Source organism: Nuphar pumila, chromosome 5 (genome assembly GCF_984573655.1).
Source record: "Nuphar pumila chromosome 5, dmNupPumi1.hap1.1, whole genome shotgun sequence".
Taxonomy (NCBI): domain Eukaryota; kingdom Viridiplantae; phylum Streptophyta; class Magnoliopsida; order Nymphaeales; family Nymphaeaceae; genus Nuphar; species Nuphar pumila.
In genome coordinates this window covers 6,610,950-6,635,755 of record NC_143253.1, presented here as the reverse complement: position 1 = coordinate 6,635,755, position 24,806 = coordinate 6,610,950, and the positions used below count along the sequence as shown (strand labels likewise).

Here is a 24,806-nt window from a genome sequence, read left to right as displayed (position 1 = left end):
GGCCTACGGGCTAAAATTGTGAATGAATCAAATGTGTTGAGCTTTTTTTTGTTCACCCTCGTTGTGATTGCTTCTTGTGATTGTAATTCTTCTTCCTCTATTCTCTCTTGCTATCCTGTACTCTGATTACAAGCTTCCGCAATTGACAAGCGAGCGATAAGTAGGCTTGCGACGATGAGGAAGGACCATCACACTATACTGGCCTATTGAAGGAAATAGGCTCATGAAAAAAACCGAGCACTGAAAAAATAAGAAACCATTGCAAAATAGGAAAAATGTTTTATCAACCAAAGGCCAAACAACGTACTCTGGGTGATGGAGAGGGGGTTTCCCCTTGGCCTAGCGAAAGAGAAAATAAAATAAAACAAGTGTTTGGCACAACTTAGCGGTGGTCTGGCTCTTGCATCCTGGACAGAGGCGTCAACACACCCCATGGGACAAAAATGGGGTTCATTTTCATGACAGAATGTCATTGAGAGAAGGACGAATTCTCGAAATTCAGGAGCTAAAATGGCCATTAGAACCGACCTCAAGTTTAGCCTGTAAGCTTTACCCTCTCATTTACCAAAGGAGGCTCCGCTTGCTGGCAGGAACATTTAGTGCACATCACCTTGTGTTTGGAAAGTTGCAAGTTCAAATGCCAATGGTATAATTGTATTACTGTTAGGGGTCTGCCAAACCACAACTTTTTATGTAGAAAAAAAAGCTTTATCCTCATTCTCCTTTCTTTTATTTTTCTGGGAATATGGGTTTTCTATAAAAAAAAAATGACACTATTGAGAAATTCAGTATTCTTTTTACACTTTGTGAATTTCTTTTTTCTTTCGAGGAAATACATCTTTGTGCTTTTGGTTATGTTTGGGAGCCTTGAATCGGAGCAGTGGCGTGCTGAAACAATGCATTGGGAATGGTGTTGGCAGAAGAGGATGATGCTTTTGGCAACCTCATCTCTCAACATCACAGGTTGTCCAGACAATAAATTCGGCAACCCAATGAAACCGTGTTTCCATCTCAATGCAAGGCCCTCAAACATGGCTTTTGCGGAGTTGTGAAATTGCACATTGGTGAAAAATTAATGCTCGACCTTGCAGCGAGGGTTGCTCTCCTGGGTTTCGAACTTGTGACATTCCGTCAACTTGGTGATATTCAAAGTCACCACTAGCCACGAGAGTGAGTGTTTCCAGCGCTACACTCAAGTGACCGCCCAGCTCTGGCTGCTGGCAAGCGCACCGATACGAATATCGAACCGGTATCGGGAAACAGGCTTCACACGTACGCCATTTTCCAGTACGGGCCGCTACCGACCGAGTATGTAAGCTCCAGTTAAAACGGGAAAAAAAAGGAAAAACTCGGTGCATTCTTCCTCTCTCTCTCTCTCTCGGATTTCGAGTCGATTCTATTGAAGGGAGGGGCTGCAGACGATCGTCCTCTCTCTCTCTCTCCGCGGCTCTTCGGACTTGCCGTAATCCTGATTTCGAGCCCTAGACCGCCGATCTAGGGTTTGGGATCTTCTGCTCCTGGAAAACCCTAGAGGGTTTCTCCCGCTCAATTCCGTTTAGCGGATCTCCAATTTCGGAGCCATGGCGGCAGCGAGCGCGCCGATCGCGATGAAGGAGGCTCTCACGGTAATCGTCTCGCGTAGTGATGTCTTTTGGTTTAGATCTTTCTCTGGTCGATGATCTGGTAGTTTCTGCTGTCCGCCGAGTTGAATTCGTGTGTTTGTTCAGGTTCTAGGGTGTCTTAGTGTTTTGTACTTTACTCCTGTTTGGTTCATTTGATCATTCGTTGTTTGATCTGTTTGAGTGGTTCCTTTGCTCCGATAGGTGCTTGAGATCTAGGGATTTAGGGTCCAGTACGAGTTTGCGTGTGTTGTATTGTTTTTACGAAGAAATAATCTTGACTTCGGTTTTGTTTCTTGGTTTTTTTAATAGATCCGAGAGATCTATGATTTCTGAATGATGTAGGCAGTAATTAGGGACAATCACTTTTTCGGAAGAATTAGAATTTTGCATAATTATGCACTATTTTCATTTATGGACAGCGAGAAGACGAGATCTTTGTGGCCATAAAGGCGTTGATCTTCTGATGTTCTGACTGTAAAAGCGATCTATGCAATTCCATTCCATATTTAGTCTGGTTATCTGCATGTCATTTCGATGTCTTTATTACTTGGCAACACTGCTTCAGAAAGCATGATAATATTTTAAATTCGTGCATAACAAGATTGTTCTGCTTTATGGATGGAATTATTGCCATGTACCTTCCATTTTGTCGAAGTTGCATCGTCATAATTAATGTTTATCTGAAATTGCCATGCAAATCATAATTCGATCCATCAGATTGATGGTTTTCTTATGCCCTGTCTCAGTTGACGAGCCTCGGGATCAATCCCCAGTTTATCACATTTACACACGTGACAATGGAATCAGACAAGTACATCTGTGTGCGAGAAACATCCCCACAAAATAGTGTCATTATCATTGATATGAATATGCCCATGCAACCGCTGAGGAGGCCTATTACTGCTGATTCAGCATTGATGAATCCGAACAGCAGAATATTGGCTCTTAAAGGTAACTGTTGTTTGTTTGGTAGTATTTCCTCTTGTTTTCACACTCATAAGACATTGTTGTATATGATGCTTATCTATTAGCAACCTTTTTTATTCATAAGAACAAGTAATAGTGGCACTGCGTGTTTATGGTGATGGTCATTTACCTCAAAAACAGCAACTCTGATTATGATGTTCAGCTCGTTCCTCATCTCTGTTAGCATTTCATTTCTTATTTACTTATCTTGTTTGGATTTTCTTGTCAACCAGGTTGCATAAGAGCATTGTTGGCTTGTAAAATACATTTATTTTTTGCAGTAATTTTGTTGCTTTTGGATATCGCCGTTGTTCCATCATATTATTGTTTTTAAGAACTTTGGGTGCTCTTGGGAAGATACTAAAGCCCATGGTAGTTGGGCATGCAGCCTGATAGAAGACTATACCATGCATGATCACTAATATCCAGGATTTTATTTATTTATTTATGGGCATTTTTCAGCTAAAAGTCTTCTCACCTTCCGCTCTTATGGATGTATACATTTCTTGTTTGAGGGGCTTAAGAAAATCAATGAATGATTAGTATGATTTGGTTGAATCTAGGGGAAGCTAAAATTCATTATCAAAAGACTTGGGAAGAGATGCATACAGAAATGGAGAGGTGCCTGCTTTTTAATAATTTTTTGGGTATGTTATGGCTGAATGTTCAGGTAGCATTTTATGAATGATCGGACATATATCATTTGTCTGTGTATGCTATTGCAACAATGGGTTCATTGAGAAAAAAAGGAAGAAAATGATTGGTATGTTCTGATTGATGATGTGATAGCGAAGATAGGCTATCTGTCTCAATAACCTTGGAAAAGAATGGTATAGAAGTGCTGTAAACAGGTGGGGGTTACTAGGTGCTCTTACTGAAGTGTTTACTTTAGTCGTTAGTATGGCTAACTTATGGGGTATTTAGTGTCAGTTCCTAGGGTTGCAGGTAATCATAGTTTTGTCTAGAATTCACGAGGATGGTGTTTGTGACATAGATTTTTTCACATTGTCATGCTTAACTTCATACAAGCTCATCACAGCTAATGGGAATAGAAAGCACTTAATGCAAACTCATCACAGCTACCGGAAATAGAAAGCACTTAAGCACAAATGGCCATATTCTTTTAGTGATTTTTAAACTGAGGAAACCAATCTTTCTAGCATTCCAACCATTCTTGATTTGGGCATATTGGGAAGTCAGAATGGACTCATGAATTAACTTATAAGACATATTGCCACAGGTCTGCAACCTACATAGCAACATACTTTTGGTGGGTGCAACTTCTGTGCTCACAAGAACTGTCATAGTGCCTATATTTTCGAGAGGGGAATGACTATATACCATAATCACAGATATCAGTGATATTTTCAAAATATCACAATATTATCGTTGTATTTTCAGCAAACGACATTATAGGTAAACTATTGCAATATTTTGAAAATATTTCCAATTTGCTAATATCATGATATTATCAATTATTGTTACTGTTTTTTATATTTTTATTTATTTTCTACATCTTAAATGTGTTTTTCTTCTTTATTTTGTATTTTTTACTTATTTATTTTATTATATATGTATTTTATTATCTAAACATGATATTGTCTTTGCTTATTTTTGTTAGTTTTTATATATTTTATATATTTTAAGTCCCGATATTTTCCCGAGAATTATCACCAAACCCCTATAATATCGCGAGAAATAGCCGATACCGATATTTGTGATTATGCCATATACATTTGGTACTCTTGGATCTATGTAGTCAAAACGTTAGGTGCTACCAGGCTCCTAAAAGTCTATGGCGTTTAGGAATCCTCTAAGGGCTCAACAATATTAAAAAAAGTGTATATTAAAAAGCTAAAATTAACATACTTAATATTTCATATGTAATAAGGCATAATACCATGGTATAAACATTATATATCCTCACAATCAGGCATGAAAAAACACAAGCAGCCATGTGCATGACATACAACCACAACTTTCTTCAATCTTATTACATTCTCACAGCGCCGTAAATTAAATTCAGTTAAAGGTTTAGTACAACTGTATGAACATTATCAATAAAAGCAGCAAATAACAATTATTGCCATTATCAAAACACAGATTGAACAATCAGTTCATATAACACCAAAAATTATCAGCTTGTTAAATTTTCATGAACGGTACATAAAAGTAGTAAAAGTAGTACATTACCATAGTAGTAGTAAAAATAGCTGAAAATGGAAAACTTGTACAGATGTATCATCAAGAAACATGGCTTAGTACATAAAAGTAGTAAAAGCAGTATTAGTAGTAAAAATAGCTGAAAATGGAAAACTTGTACAGATGTATCATCATGAAACATGGCCTATTAAAACCATCCTGCAGCTAACTCCAATAATAAAGAGAATAAAATATACAAAAGTGTTAACTCTGATAGAAAAGAAATATAAACTATAACCATATATAAGAATGCAATCAAAGAACCTATTTAAAAAGAAAGAAAGAATTCAATCAAAAGAACAAACACATAATCATCACATCTTACTTTGTTATACACAGGGCAAGGAAACAAAACTATTATCATGGATGAATAGATAAGAAGCACAAAGAAATAAAGAATGCAGCTGAAATGGCAAAAAATAGCACTTGTTTTGCAGAATTGCTAGATTACCTAATGCTTCTTGACTGTAGCAGATGGGAAGGAGACGAGGAAGAAGGGGAGGGTCAGTGGAAAAGGAAGAAGAAGTGGAAGAGCCTTAAAGTGGACCAAGATGGTCCTTGCTGAATACCGACTAGTCATTTGACTGACTAGCCGGCTTGCAACTTGGCACAGGACTGCGCCTAGTTGGCTGACTAGGTCAACCACTAAGTCTTGGATTCATCATTGTAGCAATAAGTTGTTGAATCAGCAACATGACTTATTTAACAATTAACAATTGCATCGAGATTGCTTTTATGTTTTTATTGTGTTTACTGTTTAACTCCAGAGTGTCTGAAGCTGCGTGGTTACCTCTGTCATCCTGTGGTTGGTTGGCTGTGGGTGACAGGCTTTACGACTAATATTGTCATGACCGTCGGTCTTTTATTGTTGACTGGGGTGACTTTATGGAACTGTTGTGTATATGTTCGGTCTCCGGTTAATAGTCAGATTTTGAGAATTGTGAATGTCGCTGTTATTGCATGTTACTATTCTGTTATATGATTTTTTTTTTTTTTGCCCATGATTTTGTACGAAACAAAATATTCTGGTCAAAATATGTTCCTAATTTCAATAAGGTGCACTTGAGAGGTCACCTTTTCTCACATATTTGTTGATACTAGGTATTCCATAATTAGGTTTACTTTATATTGCTGTTTGGTTGCTCATATGTTTTGTTTCTCTTTGTGGCATTTTCTTTTTAATTTCTACACAATTTTTGTTTGATCTTTTGCAATTGGAAGTTTTTTCACTAATCTTACAATACATTACAGTACATGTGAATCCCATATCCTAGATCCCTATAATACACCTTACAGTATGCTTGTTTGCAAAAATTGCATATTCTCTGAAAAATAATTGCTTTGTCATACTTGGTTACATGATATTTGGTCCAAATTCATGATGTGCACCAAGATTTTGGTTTCAATAGTGGTCAGTGAAAAGGCGCTCACAATTGAAATTAGCATGTGGATCCTGTTTGTTATTTTCAGTATTTGTCTTTGTTATAAGGATACTAAATTGCTGATTGAACATGTGAATCCTGTTGTGATTCTGTGCTTTGGTTGTAAAGTTAATGGACCTCTGATTAAATCTTATTCTGGTCTTGAAGCTCAAATACCGGGAAGTACTCAGGATCATCTCCAGATATTCAATATCGAGTTGAAGGCTAAAATAAAATCTTATCAGATGCCTGAACAGGTTCTAGTGTCTTCCATTGTCAAATTAGATTAGGTTGTCACATTCTTTTTCATGAATGACTATTAATTTTGAACACATCATTCTTTGTTTTTTGTGATTTCTCTGTAGGTTGTCTTCTGGAAATGGATTACTCCAAAATTGTTGGGATTGGTTACTCAAACATCAGTCTATCACTGGTCAATAGAAGGTAAGGAATATGTACTTTTTTTTCATGTGTGATCTATGTCACATGGATACCGATGCAGGAACAGGACACTATTCAGATACACTTAATACAACACAGCAATTCTAAAAAATTATGACACATAGAAACTACCACTCACACACACAAGTTCTTAACATAAGTCTATAAAACATGAATATCATCTGAATGCAAACTCTTGAACAACAATTCTAAATCACTATAATTAAAAACATTAAATAATAAAGCTAAGTTGAAATTGAAATGCAATGTAATTAATGACATTTTAAAAGAGAAACAACACAAATAAACAAAAAATAATTAATTAAGATAATAAAAGGAAATAGATAAAGTTAATGACACAATGTTAGTTGTGTAAGACACTGGTTTGACTTTGTCCATGAAGTGTCCTGGTGTGTCTAACTGTTGTGTTGTCATTATTTTCAAACCAGTGGCTTAGGAATTGACTCAAGTACATGTATATGCATACATATACAATGGTTTGACAATCAGTGTATGCATGTGTATAAACTTTATAATATACATGTATGCATAATTTTTTTGTACAAATATTTTATCATGTCAATTGTCAACATATACCCATTATAGGGCACCTGCACAGAAACATACATGACTTAGCTGGGCCATATGTTGACTCAAGCGAGTCATGGTCGAGTCATATGAAAACTTGGCTGACTCAGGCGGGTCTTGTGCAAATCTGGGTCACTCATTGGGTTGACTCACTGAATGACCGAGTCAAATGAGTCACTATGTTGACTCAAGTGAGTTTTCAAAACTGTGTGTCATGTTGACATGGGATACACATGTTAAGTGAAGTGTCCTTGTGGCATAGTGTGAGATAGGCCGAGTGCTGCAATGAGTTTATTCAAATTTACAGGGCTGATCTTATTAGCAGTAATTTCTTCATCATGTACTTATGTCCTGACTTATTTGCAGGGGAGTCTGAGCCTGTAAAGATGTTTGAGCGGACAGCTAATTTATCCAGCAATCAAATAATTAACTACCGGTGTGATCCCTCTGAAAAGTGGCTTGTCTTAATTGGAATTGCACCTGGTGCACCAGAGGTATATCCGTGTCACCTTTTGTTGTTTTGGGCGACTTAGCCGCTAATTTACTGAGTTTCTCAAAGGATGTTGTGCATATCTAATGTTTTTTGTTGTTAATCTTCCTTTTTTCTCTTTCCTTGGTATTACTTTCTACGTGCATCCTTGGTATGTGTGTCTCCTTTGTCACATCTAGAGCTATGTCACAGGGACTCAGCTAGCAGGGTGCCGCACCTGCGTTGACGCGACTCGACGCGGGTGCGGGTGCGGTCAACCCAATCCTGGGTGCGTTGACCGCACCCAGGGTCATTTTGGTCCATTTTTTTGTTTTTTTTGTTTTTTTTGTTTTTTTTTTTAAATTTTGCCCTATGAAATGGGCTGCGGATGGTCCATTTTTTTGTTTTTTGTTTTTTTTAAATTTTGCCCTATGAAATGGGCTGTGGAATTTAAAAAAAAAAATCTGGGGGGGGGGGGGGGGGGGGGCGCTGCCCCCCTATAACCCCCACCAGGGGCGCCCCCCCTGGACCCCCGCCCGCTGACCGCGCAGCGGGACCCATGCCAGGGGGAACCCCCGGACCCCCCCTTATATATATATTTACATTTTTGCCCTGCCGCACCCCCGCACCTGGGTTTTTTGGAAGTGCCGAATCCCCGCACCCGCACCCATGTGACATAGATCTAGAGCCATCAATGGTTGAGTATCCAACCAATAATGTACAGTCAGGTTCTAGTTTGGGCTCTGGCAGGTTTCATCTCATATATGAGGGAGCTCATATTGGCCATATTGTACTTCAAATTCACATGCCTATATTAACTTAACAGTGGATTCGATTGAGGAGTCGGGTTGGGCCACGTTAAGCTTGAGTTGAGATTAAAAACAGATTGGCATAGTGTGTCTGTTTTGTTTTCAAGTTCAAACCTCACCCTTTTCTTTAACTTTTTACTGTAAACATATGCAAACAGATCTGGAGCAGATATCAAACCATTTTTAAAATCAGGTTATACTTTCACTGGATTGGGTACCTGACCTGGAGCATCTATAAGTTGTTCATATCCAGACCTGATCGTGGTTGAGTCTGAGTAAATAGTTCTGAACCTGGTTACTTTTTCTGGGACTTCATTCTTTTGCCTTACCAAAACTTATTAATTCGGGTCATCCAGGTATTTGGCCTCAGATCAACCAGTTGAACGACCCAGCCACAACCTTCCCTCCCCTCTCATATGTCCCTTTATCTTTGTCATGTAGTTGAATGGGTGACATAAGCTTAAAGATTTGTTTTAAAGGCTTCGGAATTGCTTAGACATGGTTGATTACTGTAAATAGTTGAACTGACAAGGAATTGGTTGATTCAGTTGACTAAGGCACTAGGCTAAGAACACTAGCAAAAGTCCATCAAGTTTTGAGTGACTTGGCTAAGTCTTTAAATGGCAGACTTGACTCATTTGACCAACCTTTTGCAAAGTGAAACTACTCATTCGAATGACCTCCCAGTCAAGAAGGGTATGGCTGGTCTTTGTTTGGAGTGTATTTAATTAAATTTTTTTAGGCTTGAACTTTTCAGATGTGTTTTCAGACACTGGTCAAGTCAGCTATGGAGTAGGTCCAAATCAGTGAGTCTTGATTCATTCCTCTTTCCTTGTAGAACTCTTTGAGCATTTGATAAGCTCCTCAAAACTTGATATGAATCCTTGAGCTGTGGTCCATAATGTTTAAACCAGTTTTGCAAGTATACGGCTGTTTGAGAAATAAAATCAATGTGGGACATAAACCTGCTCTTGTCTGCATCCAAAACCCAATTTGTAGACATTGAGGCCTTGTTGACTCTCCGTAAGATACTGTAAGTTTCCTGGCCTTTGTCACTTTTGAAGCAAGGGAAGAATTTTGCCTTTTTGGTCTAAGTACCGACAGCGAGTTTTGTTGGAGCACTTAAAGTATAATAAAAGAAGCCAAATCTACACATTACACATATTTTCTTATTTAGCTATTGCAAATAACCTTGGATTAGGAATAATGCATCGGGTATATTGACTGTGTTTTACTCTTCCAGAGGCCTCAACTTGTTAAGGGGAACATGCAACTCTTTTCTGTAGATCAACAGCGTAGTCAAGCACTGGAGGCACATGCTGCAGCATTTGCGTCTTTTAAAGTGGGTTCCTATCACCGAAAGCCACTTGTTAATTGTGTTCTCCAGGTCATGTTGTTGAATTGTTATGTTATGGGGTCCTTTTTTTGTTCCACAGGTTGTTGGGAATGAAAATCCTTCCACTCTTATTTGCTTTGCAACAAAGACGATGAACGCAGGCCAAATTACTTCAAAGTTGCATGTTATTGAACTTGGTGGCCAACAAGGTTTGCTTCTGCATTTGTGAGCCTCTACATGCATACTAGAACCTAAATTCTAAACTGTAATATTGTGAAAGAGACAAACCTTCTACATACATACTACCGATCTAAGCTCTTTTTTTACTTTTGTTAACGTTTTTTGCTCATTTATGTAGCTGATTTGTGTTTTTTCTTAATCAGGAAAACCAGGCTTCTCAAAGAAGCAAGCTGACCTTTTCTTTCCCCCAGACTTTGCTGACGACTTTCCAGTCTCAATGCAGGTGAATTATTTGTTTAATTTTCATATGTGTCTTGAGTTGCAATAACATTGATGCTAACTCTTCTTCCATTTTTCAGATATCACATAAATATAGTCTGATCTATGTGGTTACCAAGCTTGGACTTCTTTTTGTGTACGATCTTGAGACTGCTGCGGCAGTTTACAGAAATCGAATTAGTCCAGATCCAATATTTTTGACTGCAGAAGCCTCATCAGTTGGGGGATTTTATGCTGTCAATAGGCGAGGGCAAGTATTACTTGCAACCGTTAACGAGGCAACAATTGTTCCTTTTGTCAGTGGTCAGGTGAGTTTTGAAGCAAACTTATCTTCTCCTGGAGCAAAAATGGGTATTGCAAACATTTGCTGATGTAAATGTTTTACAGTTGAACAATTTGGAGCTGGCAGTAAATCTTGCGAAAAGGGGAAACCTTCCGGGAGCAGAAAATTTGGTGTGTTCTCACCTGCCTACACATGATAGTTGAACACAATTTTGCATTGGACATGTTGCACTATGATGATTGAACATTGCTTCACATTTCCATTGGGTTTGTTGATAATCTTGGGCTGGTGTAATTTGTTCTATAATTCTGTGTGAGGGGGTCATGACAGTCTATTTGCTGCTTGTTATCTGCCATCTCGACCTGTAAATAATTTGTCGATCAGCATTCTTGTTAAAGTTGCTTGTCATGCAGGTGTTAATGATCTCTGTATCTGCTGCAGGTTGTTCAGCGATTCCAGGAGTTGTTCTCCCAAACAAAGTACAAGGAGGCTGCTGAGCTTGCTGCTGAATCTCCTCAGGGAATTCTTCGTACTCCAGATACTGTAGCAAAATTTCAGGTATTGTATCATTTCTCTCTGGAAATATTTATAAGTTTCTTTTTTATCATGCTTACCATTGTAAAATTGCATAAAGTTCAGTATACAAGTTATTATTCAGGTTAAAATGAAGCTTGGAAGTAGAGGTGGACACAATGGGCTGGGTGGCCCAGCCCAGCTTGGCCCGAACCGGGCTGGCCCGTGTGTGTGTGTGTGTGTGTGTGTATATATATATATATATATATATAGAGAGAGAGAGAGAGAGAGAGATCTTTCAGACCATTTATCTCCCAGATCATCCCAGAACCCTTTAGAAAACATACTTGCATGTGTTTTTTGTTTAATCTACACCCATAGATGTGATCTCTACGCTTTATTTAGTAGAAACTATGTAGTCAAAAGCGCTAGGCAGTGAACCCCTAAAAAGCTTAGGTGGAACTAGGCAGATTAGTTAGTACCTTAATTAAAAGAATAAATTTTTTTATAAAAAATATGCAAATAAACTGCTAAAATTAGTAACAAACATGTATGCAACATAAAATCAATCAACAATAAGCAATAAAGAAAAAAAACATCAAACATTACAAAACTTGCCCGAATATTAAAAACAATTGAATAAGCAAAGCAAACAACTGTCAACAAATGCCAATAATTTAAAAATAATATAAAATTTTAAAATAAAGTGCTAAAACTAACAACAAACATGTATCCAACATAAAATTAATCAACAACAAATGCACAAAACATAAGATATTGCTATCCTCAAGCATAGTAAACATGTTATATTACAAAACCTGCCCAAATATTATTAAGACTAACAACAAAGATGTATCCAAAGTACAAAATACCACTATCGTGAAGCATAGCTGCATAGTAAACCTGTTATATTACAAAATCTGACAAAAAATTAAGACACATCTACATACATAAACAACACACATAAAAATTCAATGTCACATCTGCATAAAGAAACACACATAACAAATTAATTTCAAAAAAGCAAAAAATGCACATAACAAGTTGCAGTGTACCGATTTTCCTGCCTAGGCAAGAACCCCTAGTTGACGCCTATGCGGGAAAATTGGTAGGAATCCAGTCGATTCCTTGTTTTTTCCTTCGACTAGCCTGACTAGGAGCCTAGTCGGCACCTTTGACTACATAGAGTAGAAAACATGTACTGGTTTAAGCATTTTGTATGTTTAGATGTGTTTTTAGCTCAATGAAAAAACAACGGTATATATTGCACCAAAAACTTGATTAACTAAAAATCAAGAATTTCTGTTAAATTGTTTTGATCTGAAGTATGGTTTGTAGTAAATAAGCAATAATAAACACATCTACAGGTTTGTATTAAGCAAAAAACTTGCACAAATATGTTTTTTAAAGAGATCTGGGACGATTTGGGAGATAAATGGTCTGGAAGATACACATCACACACTCTCTCTCTCTATATATATTTATATATATAACATATATTACCGTACATGTCTATACATCATTTTCCACAAGAGAAATACTAAAGAGAATCAATGACTCATTTAATTGTTGATGGGTTAGGACCCATATCATGTCCAAGACATGTTGGATCTGGCCCGTTTTGTGGGTTAATATGTGCCAATCATTCCATGTGGGTTGGGACGCACACCAGGTAGCTGGTGCATGTTGGTCCCCATTGATGGTGCAGGATTGGGTCCAACAAAATTTGGACCTCATTTGCACATCCTACACCAACATAATGCCTACTCTCTAGGGCCATACTGGTTCCTGTATCTACATCCAGTTTTCATACTGGATCTGGCTCCAAGCATTTGTAAGTATATAACAATTAAGCCCGGCCCAGCCTGATTAGACCCACGGGCCTAACGGGAGGGTCGTGGGCCGGCCCGAACCAGGCTTTGACCAGGCCGGCCTGTTGCCCACCCCTACTTGGAAGTAGCTTCTTATTTTGATAGATGGGGGAGCTCCATCATTGAGATGCTTTTTGGCATGCCTGATTTGGCTTGTTGGTTAGAGCTTTGTCTTGTCAGACTGCAATTTTTCTTTTTTTTTCTTTGCTTATTGTGCTGCAGTTATAGTTTTTATTTGTTTTTCTAAGCTGCTATTGCTCTTTCTTTCTTAATGTAGAGTGTTCCTGTGCAAGCTGGACAAACTCCACCACTGCTGCAGTACTTTGGGACATTATTAACAAGAGGGAAGCTGAATGCATTTGAGTCGCTGGAGTTATCACGCTTGGTTGTGAATCAGAATAAAAAGAATCTTCTAGAAAATTGGTTGGCTGAAGACAAGCTTGAATGCAGTGAAGAGCTGGGGGATCTTGTGAAGGTAGAACTCGAATATATTCTTTGGTTGTAGGAATTGAATGGTGCTGGCCTTGTTATTTGCTCCTGCATTTGTTTCCCCTGCATGAAATCAAATTGAATGATGTGACTATTTCTGTTGTAGCCTTGAACACATTGTGAATTTCATGTTATTAGGTGTGGCTATTTTGTTGTGTCTTCCTTTGGTTATTATTTTTCGTGTGATTTTGTGTTTGTCTCCTCCTCATAGACTTCCTAATGAAACTGCATTATTGATTTTGTGCAGCCTTGCGTTGGTTATAAAGTGCACATAACATACCTTTTGATCTTTTAGTATTTATTTGAAAGATTATTTAGTGTGAATTGATGTCTTCTGTCACTATCAAGATTAACAAACGAATTACATTCGAGCTGAAAATTTTCTTGAGTACATACATACACATAATGCATGCGTGCATATATCTCTGTGTTTGCACATGTGTGTGTCCTGCATAGCAACAAACGTTTTTATCGGCAATTTCTCATTTTTCAAAAACTCGCGAGAAATTGAAAAAAAATCATAAATCTCACATACAATTTTTTGGCAAAATCTCCACAATAAAAAAAGTAATAAAAAAATATATAAAAAAATTTATAAGAAAATATTAATAAGAATTATTTAAAAATAAAAATACACAATTTTTTTGCGACAAATAGCCGTTTAAAACGTAAATATCACGTTTAAATCGTGGTATTTATGTTTTTTTATAAATCTCGCGATATTTTGTAAATCTCACGAGAAATTTCCGTTTTAAACTTTCAGGCAATTTCTCGCGATATTATCGCGAGATTTTCATAAATCTCGCGATATTTGTCACACTGGTGTCCTGCAGTATTCTATTTGGCTGTGATAAGCTGCATGGTTGAATGGTTATCATACTCTTATATATTTTACATGAGAAAAAATAGTCTGCTGCTTTATGGAAATTATAAGTGGATGCTTAGTTTGTTCTATTTTGCTTTCCTTGACAAGCATGGGGTTCAATTAGTTTTGAGCAGCATATCTAAGTAATTTTCCTTTGATGAAAGTTTACATTTCTTACAATGTTGATATACTAATTCTTTCCCTTTTTTTCCCCTCAATTAGACTGTGGACAATGATCTTGCACTGAAAATATACATTAAGGCGAGGGCCACCCCCAAAGTGGTTGCTGCTTTTGCTGAGCGAAGGGAATTTGATAAAATACTTATTTACTCCAAACAAGTAAGTGTCTTGCAATTTTGTTGCCTTTTGCTTTTATGTCATTGTTAAAAAATGTCCTTAATTTCTTTATCCCAGGTAAAACTTTTCTTTTTGATTGATCTGATTTTTTACTAGATATTGTTTCTTGGTCCAGGTTGGTTATACCCCTGACTATCTCTTCCTTCTACAAACTATTTTGAGATCGGACCCTCAGGTATACTCTTTTCACTTTGTCTGTTTAGTAAAAGGAAATTTGGTTTGGGAACCTCATTATTAAGTAGGAATTACTTAATTTCTGTTTTAACTGCTTATGTGGTCATTTTCTTCAACATTTCCAGTACCTGTGAAAAGCTAACTACATGCTTATATTGGAAATGATGTTGGTGGAGTTGCCTTTTTTATTCATATTTGTTTTTTTATCAATTTATTTACCTCAAATTCATGGCTATCTTGGACTGCAGGGTGCTGTCAATTTTGCACTAATGATGTCTCAAATGGAGGGAGGTTGTCCAGTTGACTACAACATAATTACTGACCTTTTTTTACAGGTTTGTTGAATCTTTCTCTCTCTACTCACACACGTGCACGTACACACTGAGTGTTGCTGTTGGTTAAAATTTTGGTTTTGAGATCGAGTGCTTTGAGTGGAGTCGCCAACATTTCATGATTGCTTTTGTGTAATTTTTGGTGTTTTATGTTCCGCATTCTTTTCTTGTTGTTGTTTTCTTTGTTTTGTTTATATATTCTTTGGCAATATTAGCTTACACTTTGGTTGTCTTCACCATTTCTAAGTTGAAAGCTCTCTGGAAATGGTCCATCACATTTAACTTAGTTTTCCCAAACCACTGGAAAATTCAGGAAATGTTTTGCAATTTTTTTCTTTCAGAAAATTTTAGTTGTTTGGGGTTTGAATTGTAATTTTCTTATTTGAACTAATAAACAAAGAAAGACTGAATAATTTGATAGTGAGCTCAACCTCTTTGATATAGGCTAGCCACGTTACAGGATTTTTAGCATGATTTGTTAATGATTCTGCATTGATGTTTGGAGATTCCTGAATTACTGATAATATCTACGTGTCTTCTAAATGACCTGGAGATCTATGGATAATAATGGTTTAATAAAAGAGCTGCACAGCTCAACAACAGTATACTTATGCACCATTAACCAACAAGATTGGAGAGTGTGCACTAATATTGCATGTTGATGCATTTTATTTTAAAGACCCAAAGTGGCAAGGCCTTGGGGTTAAATTTTCGCTTGAGGCAGTTATTGCACTGAAGTAATTATTACCTGTTCTATGTATTGTTCTTCCATTGCTTTTGTTGCTGTCATATCTCGCTTCGTGTCTTTTTCTGGGTTTACATCGTTTGCTTCTTATGTTTCCCCTCATGAGCTCATCTTTACTTTTCATTTTAGATATTGGTACACCTTTCAGTTGTTTTCCTGAAAGTGAATTCTCTTGCAGAGGAATATGATACGAGAAGCAACAGCATTTTTGTTGGATGTGTTGAAGCCGAATTTACCTGAACACGCCTATCTTCAGACAAAGGTAACATTCTCAGTGGGCCTATACAGATTGCATGTCTTCATTTTATTTCTACTGCCCACTAAGATTGATTTAAATTGCAGGTTTTGGAGATCAATCTGGTGACCTTTCCAAATGTGGCTGATGCGATCTTAGCGAATGGGATGTTCAGTCACTATGATCGTCCTCGGATAGCACAATTATGTGAAAAAGCTGGCCTTTATATGCGAGCCCTTCAGGTAAGAATCTGTCCTATTCTTTAGTTGATGGCATTTTGAGATGAGGTAATCTGATTTTGCAAGATCTGGACACTATCTCAAGGCATTCAACTAAGTGTGGTAAAGGGACACTGATTGCCAATTTGATCAGTCTTCTAATACTTGCGCAAATCTTAAGCCTGAGCTGATTCAGTGGGATCAGATGGTGCTATAGAGCAGCGCTATGAATAGCGGCTGATAATTGTACAGTGCCATGAATTATTGCATGAAAATTCTCTGGAACCTCCATGCTTTGAGTATGTACTGTTTGTGGTGACTTTAGTTTATCTTCTGTGCAGCACTATACCGATCTGCCTGATATTAAACGTGTAATTGTGAATACACATGCTATTGAGCCTCAGGTTTGTATCTTTTTTTACTGAAAATGGAAACTCTTCTGTCATATTTTGTAATATTTTGTTTCTTTTGTAGGCATTGGTAGAGTTTTTTGGGACACTGTCTCGAGAGTGGGCATTAGAATGCATGAAAGACCTCCTAGTGGTTAACCTCAGGGGGAATCTTCAGATAATTGTTCAGGTAAATGCACTTCCATTATGTTCAGTCAATTCGTCTTATAAAAATCAATTGTTGCTTACTGTGTCAATTATTTCTGCAGACAGCAAAAGAATACTCAGAACAGCTAGGGGTGGATGGATGCATTAAGCTCTTTGAGCAGTTCAAATCCTATGAAGGGCTTTACTTTTTCCTTGGCTCATATTTGAGTTCCAGGTATCTAGATTGTTATGCTTTACCACTGCTTTTTCCTATGAAATACTCGTTTTTCTGTTTTATGAAATATAATATAGTCATTTGTTATCATCTTTTTGGGCACGTCTTTGTTTTTTCCTGAAAAGTTTCTTGGTGGCATCATGTAGTGACGATCCTGTTATACATTTCAAGTACATAGAAGCAGCAGCTAAGACAGGTCAAATTAAGGAGGTAGAGCGTGTGACAAGGGAATCTAATTTCTATGATCCCGAGAAGACGAAGAACTTTTTAATGGAGGCTAAACTCCCAGATGCACGCCCACTTATAAATGTCTGTGATCGTTTTGGTTTTGTACCTGATCTTACTCACTACTTGTACTCAAACAACATGCTGCGGTATATTGAAGGATATGTACAGAAAGTAAGAATATCAAAGCACTTTGATATCTTCTCCATCTTTTGTTCTATTTGCTCCTTGCTTCTTTTATGCACAGTGAAAGAGAGACTGTTTGTTGATTTGAATATTTTGTTTAGTTGGTAGTAGAGTTTTACTAGTAATTTGGTTTTATTTTTTCACCATGTTTTTTTTTTCTATGGGGATCACCTTTCACTAACTTTAATTGATGACCTATTATGTTTTACTCTTTTTTGGCTGGGTAAGTGGCCTAGATGTTCTGGGCCTGGCTGATTTTTTGGATGCTCAGGTTCTGTTGAATGCATTGAACTGTAGGCTATTGTGTTTCAAGTAGCAATAAACTGGAAATAAAGGGAAGACAGACAATCATACACAAAAATACACTCATCAAGTCTACCAGACTACCACCTCATGGTACCATATTGTGTTTTGCACTGTGGCACCAAGCCTGAGAACTGGCCCATCCCCCATGACCTGTGCATTGAACTGTTTGGCACCGTGTCCCTGGTGAGACAAGCACACGGATTCGACAGAATCATATGAGCATTATTTTAATATGTTTAATAATTGTTATTACTTCTGATAAATATTTCAATAAAAAAGCACTTTTAAACATTTTAAATATTAATGTATAAAAAAATAATTTTTATTGATTAAAACATTAAAAATTATGTATCCTCATGTCCCATTTTTGATTTTTTTTTTTGAACTTGCGAGTGAAACCTGCATCCTGTGTCCTTGTATCCTTGTATCTTTGCCCATGACTGGAATAGTCATCCATAAATGTTCTAGAACTGGTTTTGGGAAATAATGCAAATTGCGGAGGAAGATTCAAAACTTGTTGGAGGACACCAATTCTTTTTTTTCCCTCTCTCTCTGGCTTTGCCTGGTAAAAGATCCTTAGCATAATAATTTTTATAACTTGTAACGACCCAGCTTATTTTCTTATCCAGCCTGGGAGCTAGGATCAGACTTAGATTATAAACCTATTTGTTAAGCTTGATGTGCTAATAGATGACTTGATTTGCAGGTGAGTGCAAGCACCAATGCTTATTTACCTGGGCCCTTACTGTTGTGCTTGATAGCTTCTGCTTCAGTTAGCATTTTGCTAGCTATTTATTTGAATTACCATGGCATATAAATTTTTTGTGTGGTGTTATAGTAATTATTCCTTTTGTTTTGCAGGTGAATCCCAGCAATGCTCCTTTAGTGGTTGGCCAGCTTTTAGATGACGAATGTCCTGAGGATTTCATCAAAGGCCTTATTCTTTCTGTTCGTTCTCTTCTTCCTGTTGAGCCACTTGTGGATGAGTGTGAGAAGAGGTGACTTTCTTAGTGCTACAACTTTGAGCGTCTATATTCTTTTTGGATTCACAATATATTTGTTTACAACCACATCACTGACTTCTTTTTCTCTTTATTTTTTGCAATTGTAGGAATCGTCTCCGCTTGCTTTCACAGTTCTTAGAGCATCTAGTGAATGAAGGAAGCCAGGATGTTCATGTGCATAATGCTCTTGGAAAGATCATTATTGACAGTAACAACAATCCGGAGCACTTCCTCACTACTAATCCTTACTATGATTCACGGGTGGTTGGTAAATATTGTGAGAGAAGGGATCCTACTCTTGCTGTTGTTGCTTATAGGCGTGGTCAATGTGATGATGAGCTTATCAATGTCACAAACAAAAATTCTCTTTTCAAGCTGCAGGCGAGGTATGTAGCTACATCTTCTTGTTTTTACAATTTCATTGTGGACTTCTTCCATTTCTGCTAACATTTGTGTCTGTAACCTAGGTATGTTGTTGAGAGGATGGAACCAGAGCTATGGGACAAGGTTCTTAACCCTGAGAATGAGTACAGGCGCCAGCTTATTGATCAAGTGGTGTCAACCGCTTTATCTGAGAGCAAGAGCCCAGAGCAAGTATCTGCAGCAGTAAAAGCATTTATGACTGCTGACCTTCCTCATGAGCTCATTGAGCTTCTTGAGAAGATTGTTCTCCAGAATTCTGCATTCAGTGGAAACTCCAACCTGCAGAACTTGCTTATCCTTACAGCTATTAGGGCTGACAAGTCCCGAGTCATGGACTATGTTAACCGGCTAGATAATTTTGATGGCCCTGCTGTTGGTGAAATTGCTATTGAAGCAGAATTGTATGAAGAAGCCTTTGCTATATTTAGGAAGTTCAACCTGAATGTACAGGCAGTGAATGTGCTGCTGGATAATATCCGAAGCATAGATCGTGCAGTTGAGTTTGCTTTCCGTGTTGAAGAGGATGCTGTTTGGAGTCAAGTGGCTAAAGCTCAACTCAGAGAAGGGCTTGTAAGTGATGCCATTGAGTCATTTATCCGTGCTGATGATGCTACTGAATTCCTGGATGTGATTAGGGCTGCGGAAGATGTGAATGCATACCATGATCTGGTCAAGTACCTTATCATGGTTAGGCAGAAGACCAAAGAGCCCAAGGTGGACGGTGAGCTCATATATGCTTATGCAAAGATTGACAGGCTGGGAGAGATTGAAGAATTTGTTCTTTCACCAAATGTTGCTAATCTTCAAACTGTGGGGGATCGTCTCTATGATGAAGCTTTATATGAAGCTGCTAAGATCATATTCTCATTTATCTCGAACTGGGCAAAACTTGCCATTACCCTTGTGAAATTGAGACAGTTCCAAGGTGCTGTTGATGCAGCTCGTAAAGCTAACAGTTCAAAGACTTGGAAGGAAGTTTGCTTTGCTTGTGTTGATGCTGAGGAGTTCCGCCTGGCTCAAATATGTGGTCTCAACATTATAGTGCAGGTGAGTGAGCAAGGCTCTCTTTCCTTTGTATAGACTATCTATATCTTGTGTATGCTTTGTTGCTGTAGTTTTTACACTTGTTGCTAATGTTTATAATAATTTATAACACTGTTATTTGTCTCATGGACAAACTTAGGTGGATGACTTGGAAGAAGTTAGTGACTACTATCAGAACAGAGGGTGCTTTGATGAGCTCATCAGCCTCATGGAGAGCGGTCTTGGTTTGGAGCGTGCACATATGGGGATTTTCACAGAATTGGGTATCTTGTATGCAAGATATCGTCCAGACAAACTTATGGAACATATCAAGTTGTTCTCCACAAGGCTTAACATTCCAAAGCTTATCCGTGTATGTGACGAGCAGCAGCACTGGAAAGAGCTCACTTACTTGTATATTCAGTATGATGAGTTTGACAATGCTGCCACAACTATTATGAATCATTCTCCTGAAGCATGGGATCACATGCAATTCAAAGATGTGGCTGTCAAAGTGGCTAATGTGGAGCTGTACTACAAAGCAGTGCACTTTTACTTGCAGGAGCATCCTGACCTGATCAATGATCTTCTGCATGTCCTTGCTCTTAAGGTGGATCACACTCGTGTTGTTGATATAATGCGAAAGGTATTGCATTCAATTTTCTCCTCTGTTTAGGAATGAAAAATACTTAACAATTTGATGGCTTGACCTGTGAGAGGTGTCCTGAGTCGGTTATGGACTCTCAGGTTTCCAAGCAGGTGTCAAGTCACAGTGAGTTGTTTGTGTACTTGAGCTGACTGGCTAGCTTTTTTTGGTTCCAACTATAGTTTAGATATTTGTCTCTCAAAGCTTTGCTTTGGATGAATTCAGTGACTTGTTGATATATTTATAAATCCTCAAATTCACTTGCTTTCATCTTTATCAATTGGTCAAATGTGATGACTGGCAGTGTTTCGGGTTCAAGACTGGCTTTCTATTGAAAGTCTTGAGTTACCTCAGGGATGAGGTCCTACTGTCTGCTTGAGTTTCGAGTAGATTTGACCATCAGATTAGTCTTGATGAGTTCTTGGTTGTTTGGTTCAGTTACTTTCGAGTCTTTGAACTCATTTTACTTTTCAAACACACATGGTGTTAATGCGTCCCTTCTATGCAGTCGATCTAGACTTGGGTTCTGAGATTTTGTGGTGCCTGTTGATTTGTGATGTTCTTTTGATGGTAATTACAGGCAGGACACTTGCATGTTGTTAAACCATACATGGTTGCCGTACAAAGCAACAATGTTGCTGCTGTAAATGAAGCTCTCAATGGAATTTATGTTGAAGAGGAGGATTATGACAGGCTGCGTGAATCAATTGACATGCATGATAACTTTGATCAAATTGGTCTTGCACAGAAGGTTAATTATATCTTTCTTTTTCACTGCCTTTTAATTTATTTCTGAGTCTATGTTGTTAGTCATCCAACCTGTTCATTAACAGGTTGAGAAACATGAGCTTCTTGAGATGAGGAGAATTGCAGCTTACATATATAAGAAGGCTGGTAGATGGCAGCAATCAGTTGCACTATCTAAGAAAGATAACCTTTACAAGGATGCCATGGAGACATGTTCTCAGTCCGGGAACCGTGAGCTGGCTGAAGAGTTGCTGGTTTACTTCATTGAAAAGGTATATTCCCATTAAAGTTTGTTTATTGACATATGTAAGCTGTTGTACTTGTTTTTTTTAGGAAAAAGATTGCCTATTTGACCTGTAACTTAGATGCATAGACCTGAATGTTCATATAACAGGTCAACCTTCCTCGGACCCCTTTTTAACCTTTTTTATTGACCAATTCAACGATCCTTCTATACTTGTGATTTAATAATGTTCTGTTCTGTTTTCTTTCTTGTCTTTTTAAATTTGGAAATTACATAAAGACCTTCCTAGGTCACATAATCAACTTTTCTTGGTTGTAATATCTACCACCTAGTTGCTATATGTGTTGTTTTCCCATATCATTTATTATCTGATTTTTCATGAAGAGCTCACATAAATATTCTAAATATTTTATTTACAGGGTAAGAAGGAATGCTTTGCAGCATGCTTGTTTATCTGTTATGACTTAATTCGGCCTGACGTTGCTCTTGAGCTTTCCTGGATGAATAACATGATCGATTTCACCTTCCCATATCTCCTGCAAGTGAGCATTTATTCTTTTTGAGGTTCTGTTAATTACTTTTTATAATTTAGTTGGGATAATTTATGCTGTCATCCAACCTGCAGTTCATCCGTGAGTACACCAGCAAGGTAGATGAACTAGTGAAGGACAAACTGGATGCACTGCATGAAGAGAAAAGTAAAGAAAAAGAAGAGAAAGACTTAGTATCCCAACAGGTACGCAATCGATAACTTCATTTACGGCACTGGTCCATGTGCATTGTCTGTCTGTGCCATGTGTTGCATTCCTATTTTGCAATCGTTTTTTTTTGGGTGTTTTTGAAGAGACCAATATGCAGTCTTTGTATTGCTATTCCCTTGGTTGCCTCGGGCATTGTTTCTGCCAAGCATGGGGTTTACAATATCAACTTGGTTCTAAACTTGGAGGTTACCTCCAAGTCCAGTTAAAGTTGTTCCGCTACTCCGACCTTGACCAAGGAGCTGAGAGAAGTAGGCTCGTATTCATAGCATGTAGGGACCAAATTAGGCAGCTTTTTACTATCTCATCATGTTGACATTAGTGTTGGTGCTTTTTGGAGGCAAATTTTCGGTTTTTGCCCTTTTTATGTTAAATAACTTCGTAATGTTGTTACTATGCAGAACATGTATGCCCAGCTTCTCCCACTTGCATTGCCTGCACCACCTATGGGTGGTATGGGTCCTATGGGTGGAATGGGAGCAGGATTTCAGCCACCGCCGCCACCGATGGGAATGGGAATGGGAATGGGGATGCCACCCATGCCAGCGTTCGGAATGCCACCCATGGGTGGGTATTGATGATAGAGGATGTTTTGTGCAAGTTTCGGAAAGAGCTTCCTAGCTTGGCAGAGATGGTTAGATGGTGGAAAAGGCCGTTAAAGTGGAATTTCACTTTTAGGTGGCAAGTTTGTTGCCACTACGTTAATCAATTTCCTTTTCTGCGTGGTTCATGGTGTGGAATATGCCTGTGTAGTATTCATTACATCCTGATTTGTAATTCTATTTTGTGTAGAGAAAGTTGATAGGTCTCTTCCCGCACCCACTTTCGCATTTTTGCTTTCCAGAAAACTGATTTTGTTCAGCTTTTCCTCCCCTTCTCTTTTGACTTTGGCGATGAGGTTGGATTCTTTTTCTCCTATTGTATTAACTGAGATGGTCTTTGTATAATTCATGTTCATTTCAGAAGTGCATCATGCTGATTATTCTTAAATCAGCTACAGATATTATGTGGATGGGCGTTGAGCTTCCAGGGATGGGTTGACATGGTCCTTGTTTAATGAAAGTGTTTATTTGAAAAGCCATGCATTGAATATTTTAGTAGGACAGGGTTACAGCAAAATCTACTTGCATGTAGGAAATCTGTTTTAGTAATGTGAAATTCAGAAACTTGTGTGGGAAACTCATGTGAAAGATGTTTTCCAATGTGGAGGAGAAACTTGTTACTTCGTACTAAAAACACATTTTTTATGTGTTTCTCATGCATTTCATGTGTGTTGTTTTCAGCTGAGAAGGTTTTTGTGTCGGTGGTCATGCGTGGCCTACCTACCTTAAATTACGTTTCTGCTGCCCAGAGGTAAACTTGCCCTTCCAAAGATTTTAGAATATTATTTTCTCTGGGAAAAAGCTTCAACGGTCACATTCCTGGATGTTCTCAAACGAGGAAAGTTCAAAACCGATACCTCGATGAGCGTATGGAAATCATCCTTCCCGTTTTGAGCTAATCATAGTTATAGAAAAAAATAAAAAAAAAAGGGAAGTGTGGTGATACAGCAATGCGCCTCTTACCCAAAAGCAGAACGCAAAGTACGCAACAAACATGTGCCGCAAAAGGCAGGAAGTTTTTTTTCCTGTCCAAAAAAAGCCAGGGTTGTCAAAGCAAGATGCCCCAAAAGCACAATCTAGTGCAGGATTTTCACAAAGGTACCCTAACGACTGTATAACTCCGCCTGTGTAGTTATACACTGCCGGTCCCAAGCCCGGATAAAGGAGGAGGGTTGCGGTAGGCCTGTGACAGCCAGCATAAAAACTTTGTCATATCCTATGAAAATGAACCAATATGAGAATTTCGTTGGGGCGTTCCCTACTAAGCGACGCGCTGTACTCTCTAGGCCCGGAGGCAGTGATAAATGTGCAAGGGTTGCTAGGTCGTCGCCCAGAAGCGACGCGTCACACCGGCGCCCGGGTGTGGTGTCAAATAGGCAAGGGTTCCCTCACTTTGTTGGACGGGTGGGGGTAAAGAAGTTAGTCCAAGACCATAAAATTAGGTTAGCCACTTGGAACATAGGGTCTTTAACTGGT

General features: G+C 38.1%; 1 protein-coding gene across 1 annotated transcript; it reads left to right on the top strand.

The window, feature by feature from the left end:
* The first annotated feature begins 1,341 nt into the window (after window positions 1-1,341).
* LOC149836610 (clathrin heavy chain 2-like) lies at window positions 1,342-23,693 on the top strand. The gene is made up of 30 exons (XM_090005479.1): window positions 1,342-1,625; window positions 2,369-2,573; window positions 6,380-6,468; window positions 6,577-6,655; window positions 7,607-7,734; window positions 9,762-9,860; window positions 9,955-10,063; window positions 10,238-10,317; window positions 10,394-10,621; window positions 10,701-10,766; window positions 11,038-11,154; window positions 13,258-13,455; window positions 14,557-14,673; window positions 14,807-14,866; window positions 15,114-15,200; window positions 16,121-16,204; window positions 16,285-16,419; window positions 16,737-16,799; window positions 16,870-16,974; window positions 17,054-17,166; window positions 17,313-17,565; window positions 18,745-18,881; window positions 18,995-19,273; window positions 19,355-20,357; window positions 20,494-20,979; window positions 21,560-21,730; window positions 21,813-21,998; window positions 22,390-22,512; window positions 22,596-22,706; window positions 23,130-23,693. The coding sequence occupies exons 1-30, from the start codon at window positions 1,581-1,583 to the stop codon at window positions 23,304-23,306; spliced, it is 5,133 nt and encodes a 1,710-aa protein (XP_089861605.1). The 5' UTR covers window positions 1,342-1,580; the 3' UTR covers window positions 23,307-23,693.
* The last annotated feature ends 1,113 nt before the right edge of the window (window positions 23,694-24,806 follow it).

Coding starts and splice junctions, on each gene's coding strand:
- LOC149836610 (XM_090005479.1), top strand. CDS start 1,581: ATGGCGGCAGCGAGCGCGCCGATCGCGATGAAGGAGGCTCTCACG. Junction 11,155..13,257: donor ATACTGTAGCAAAATTTCAG/GTATTGTATCAT, acceptor TTCTTAATGTAG/AGTGTTCCTGTGCAAGCTGG. Junction 21,731..21,812: donor AAATTGGTCTTGCACAGAAG/GTTAATTATATC, acceptor GTTCATTAACAG/GTTGAGAAACATGAGCTTCT.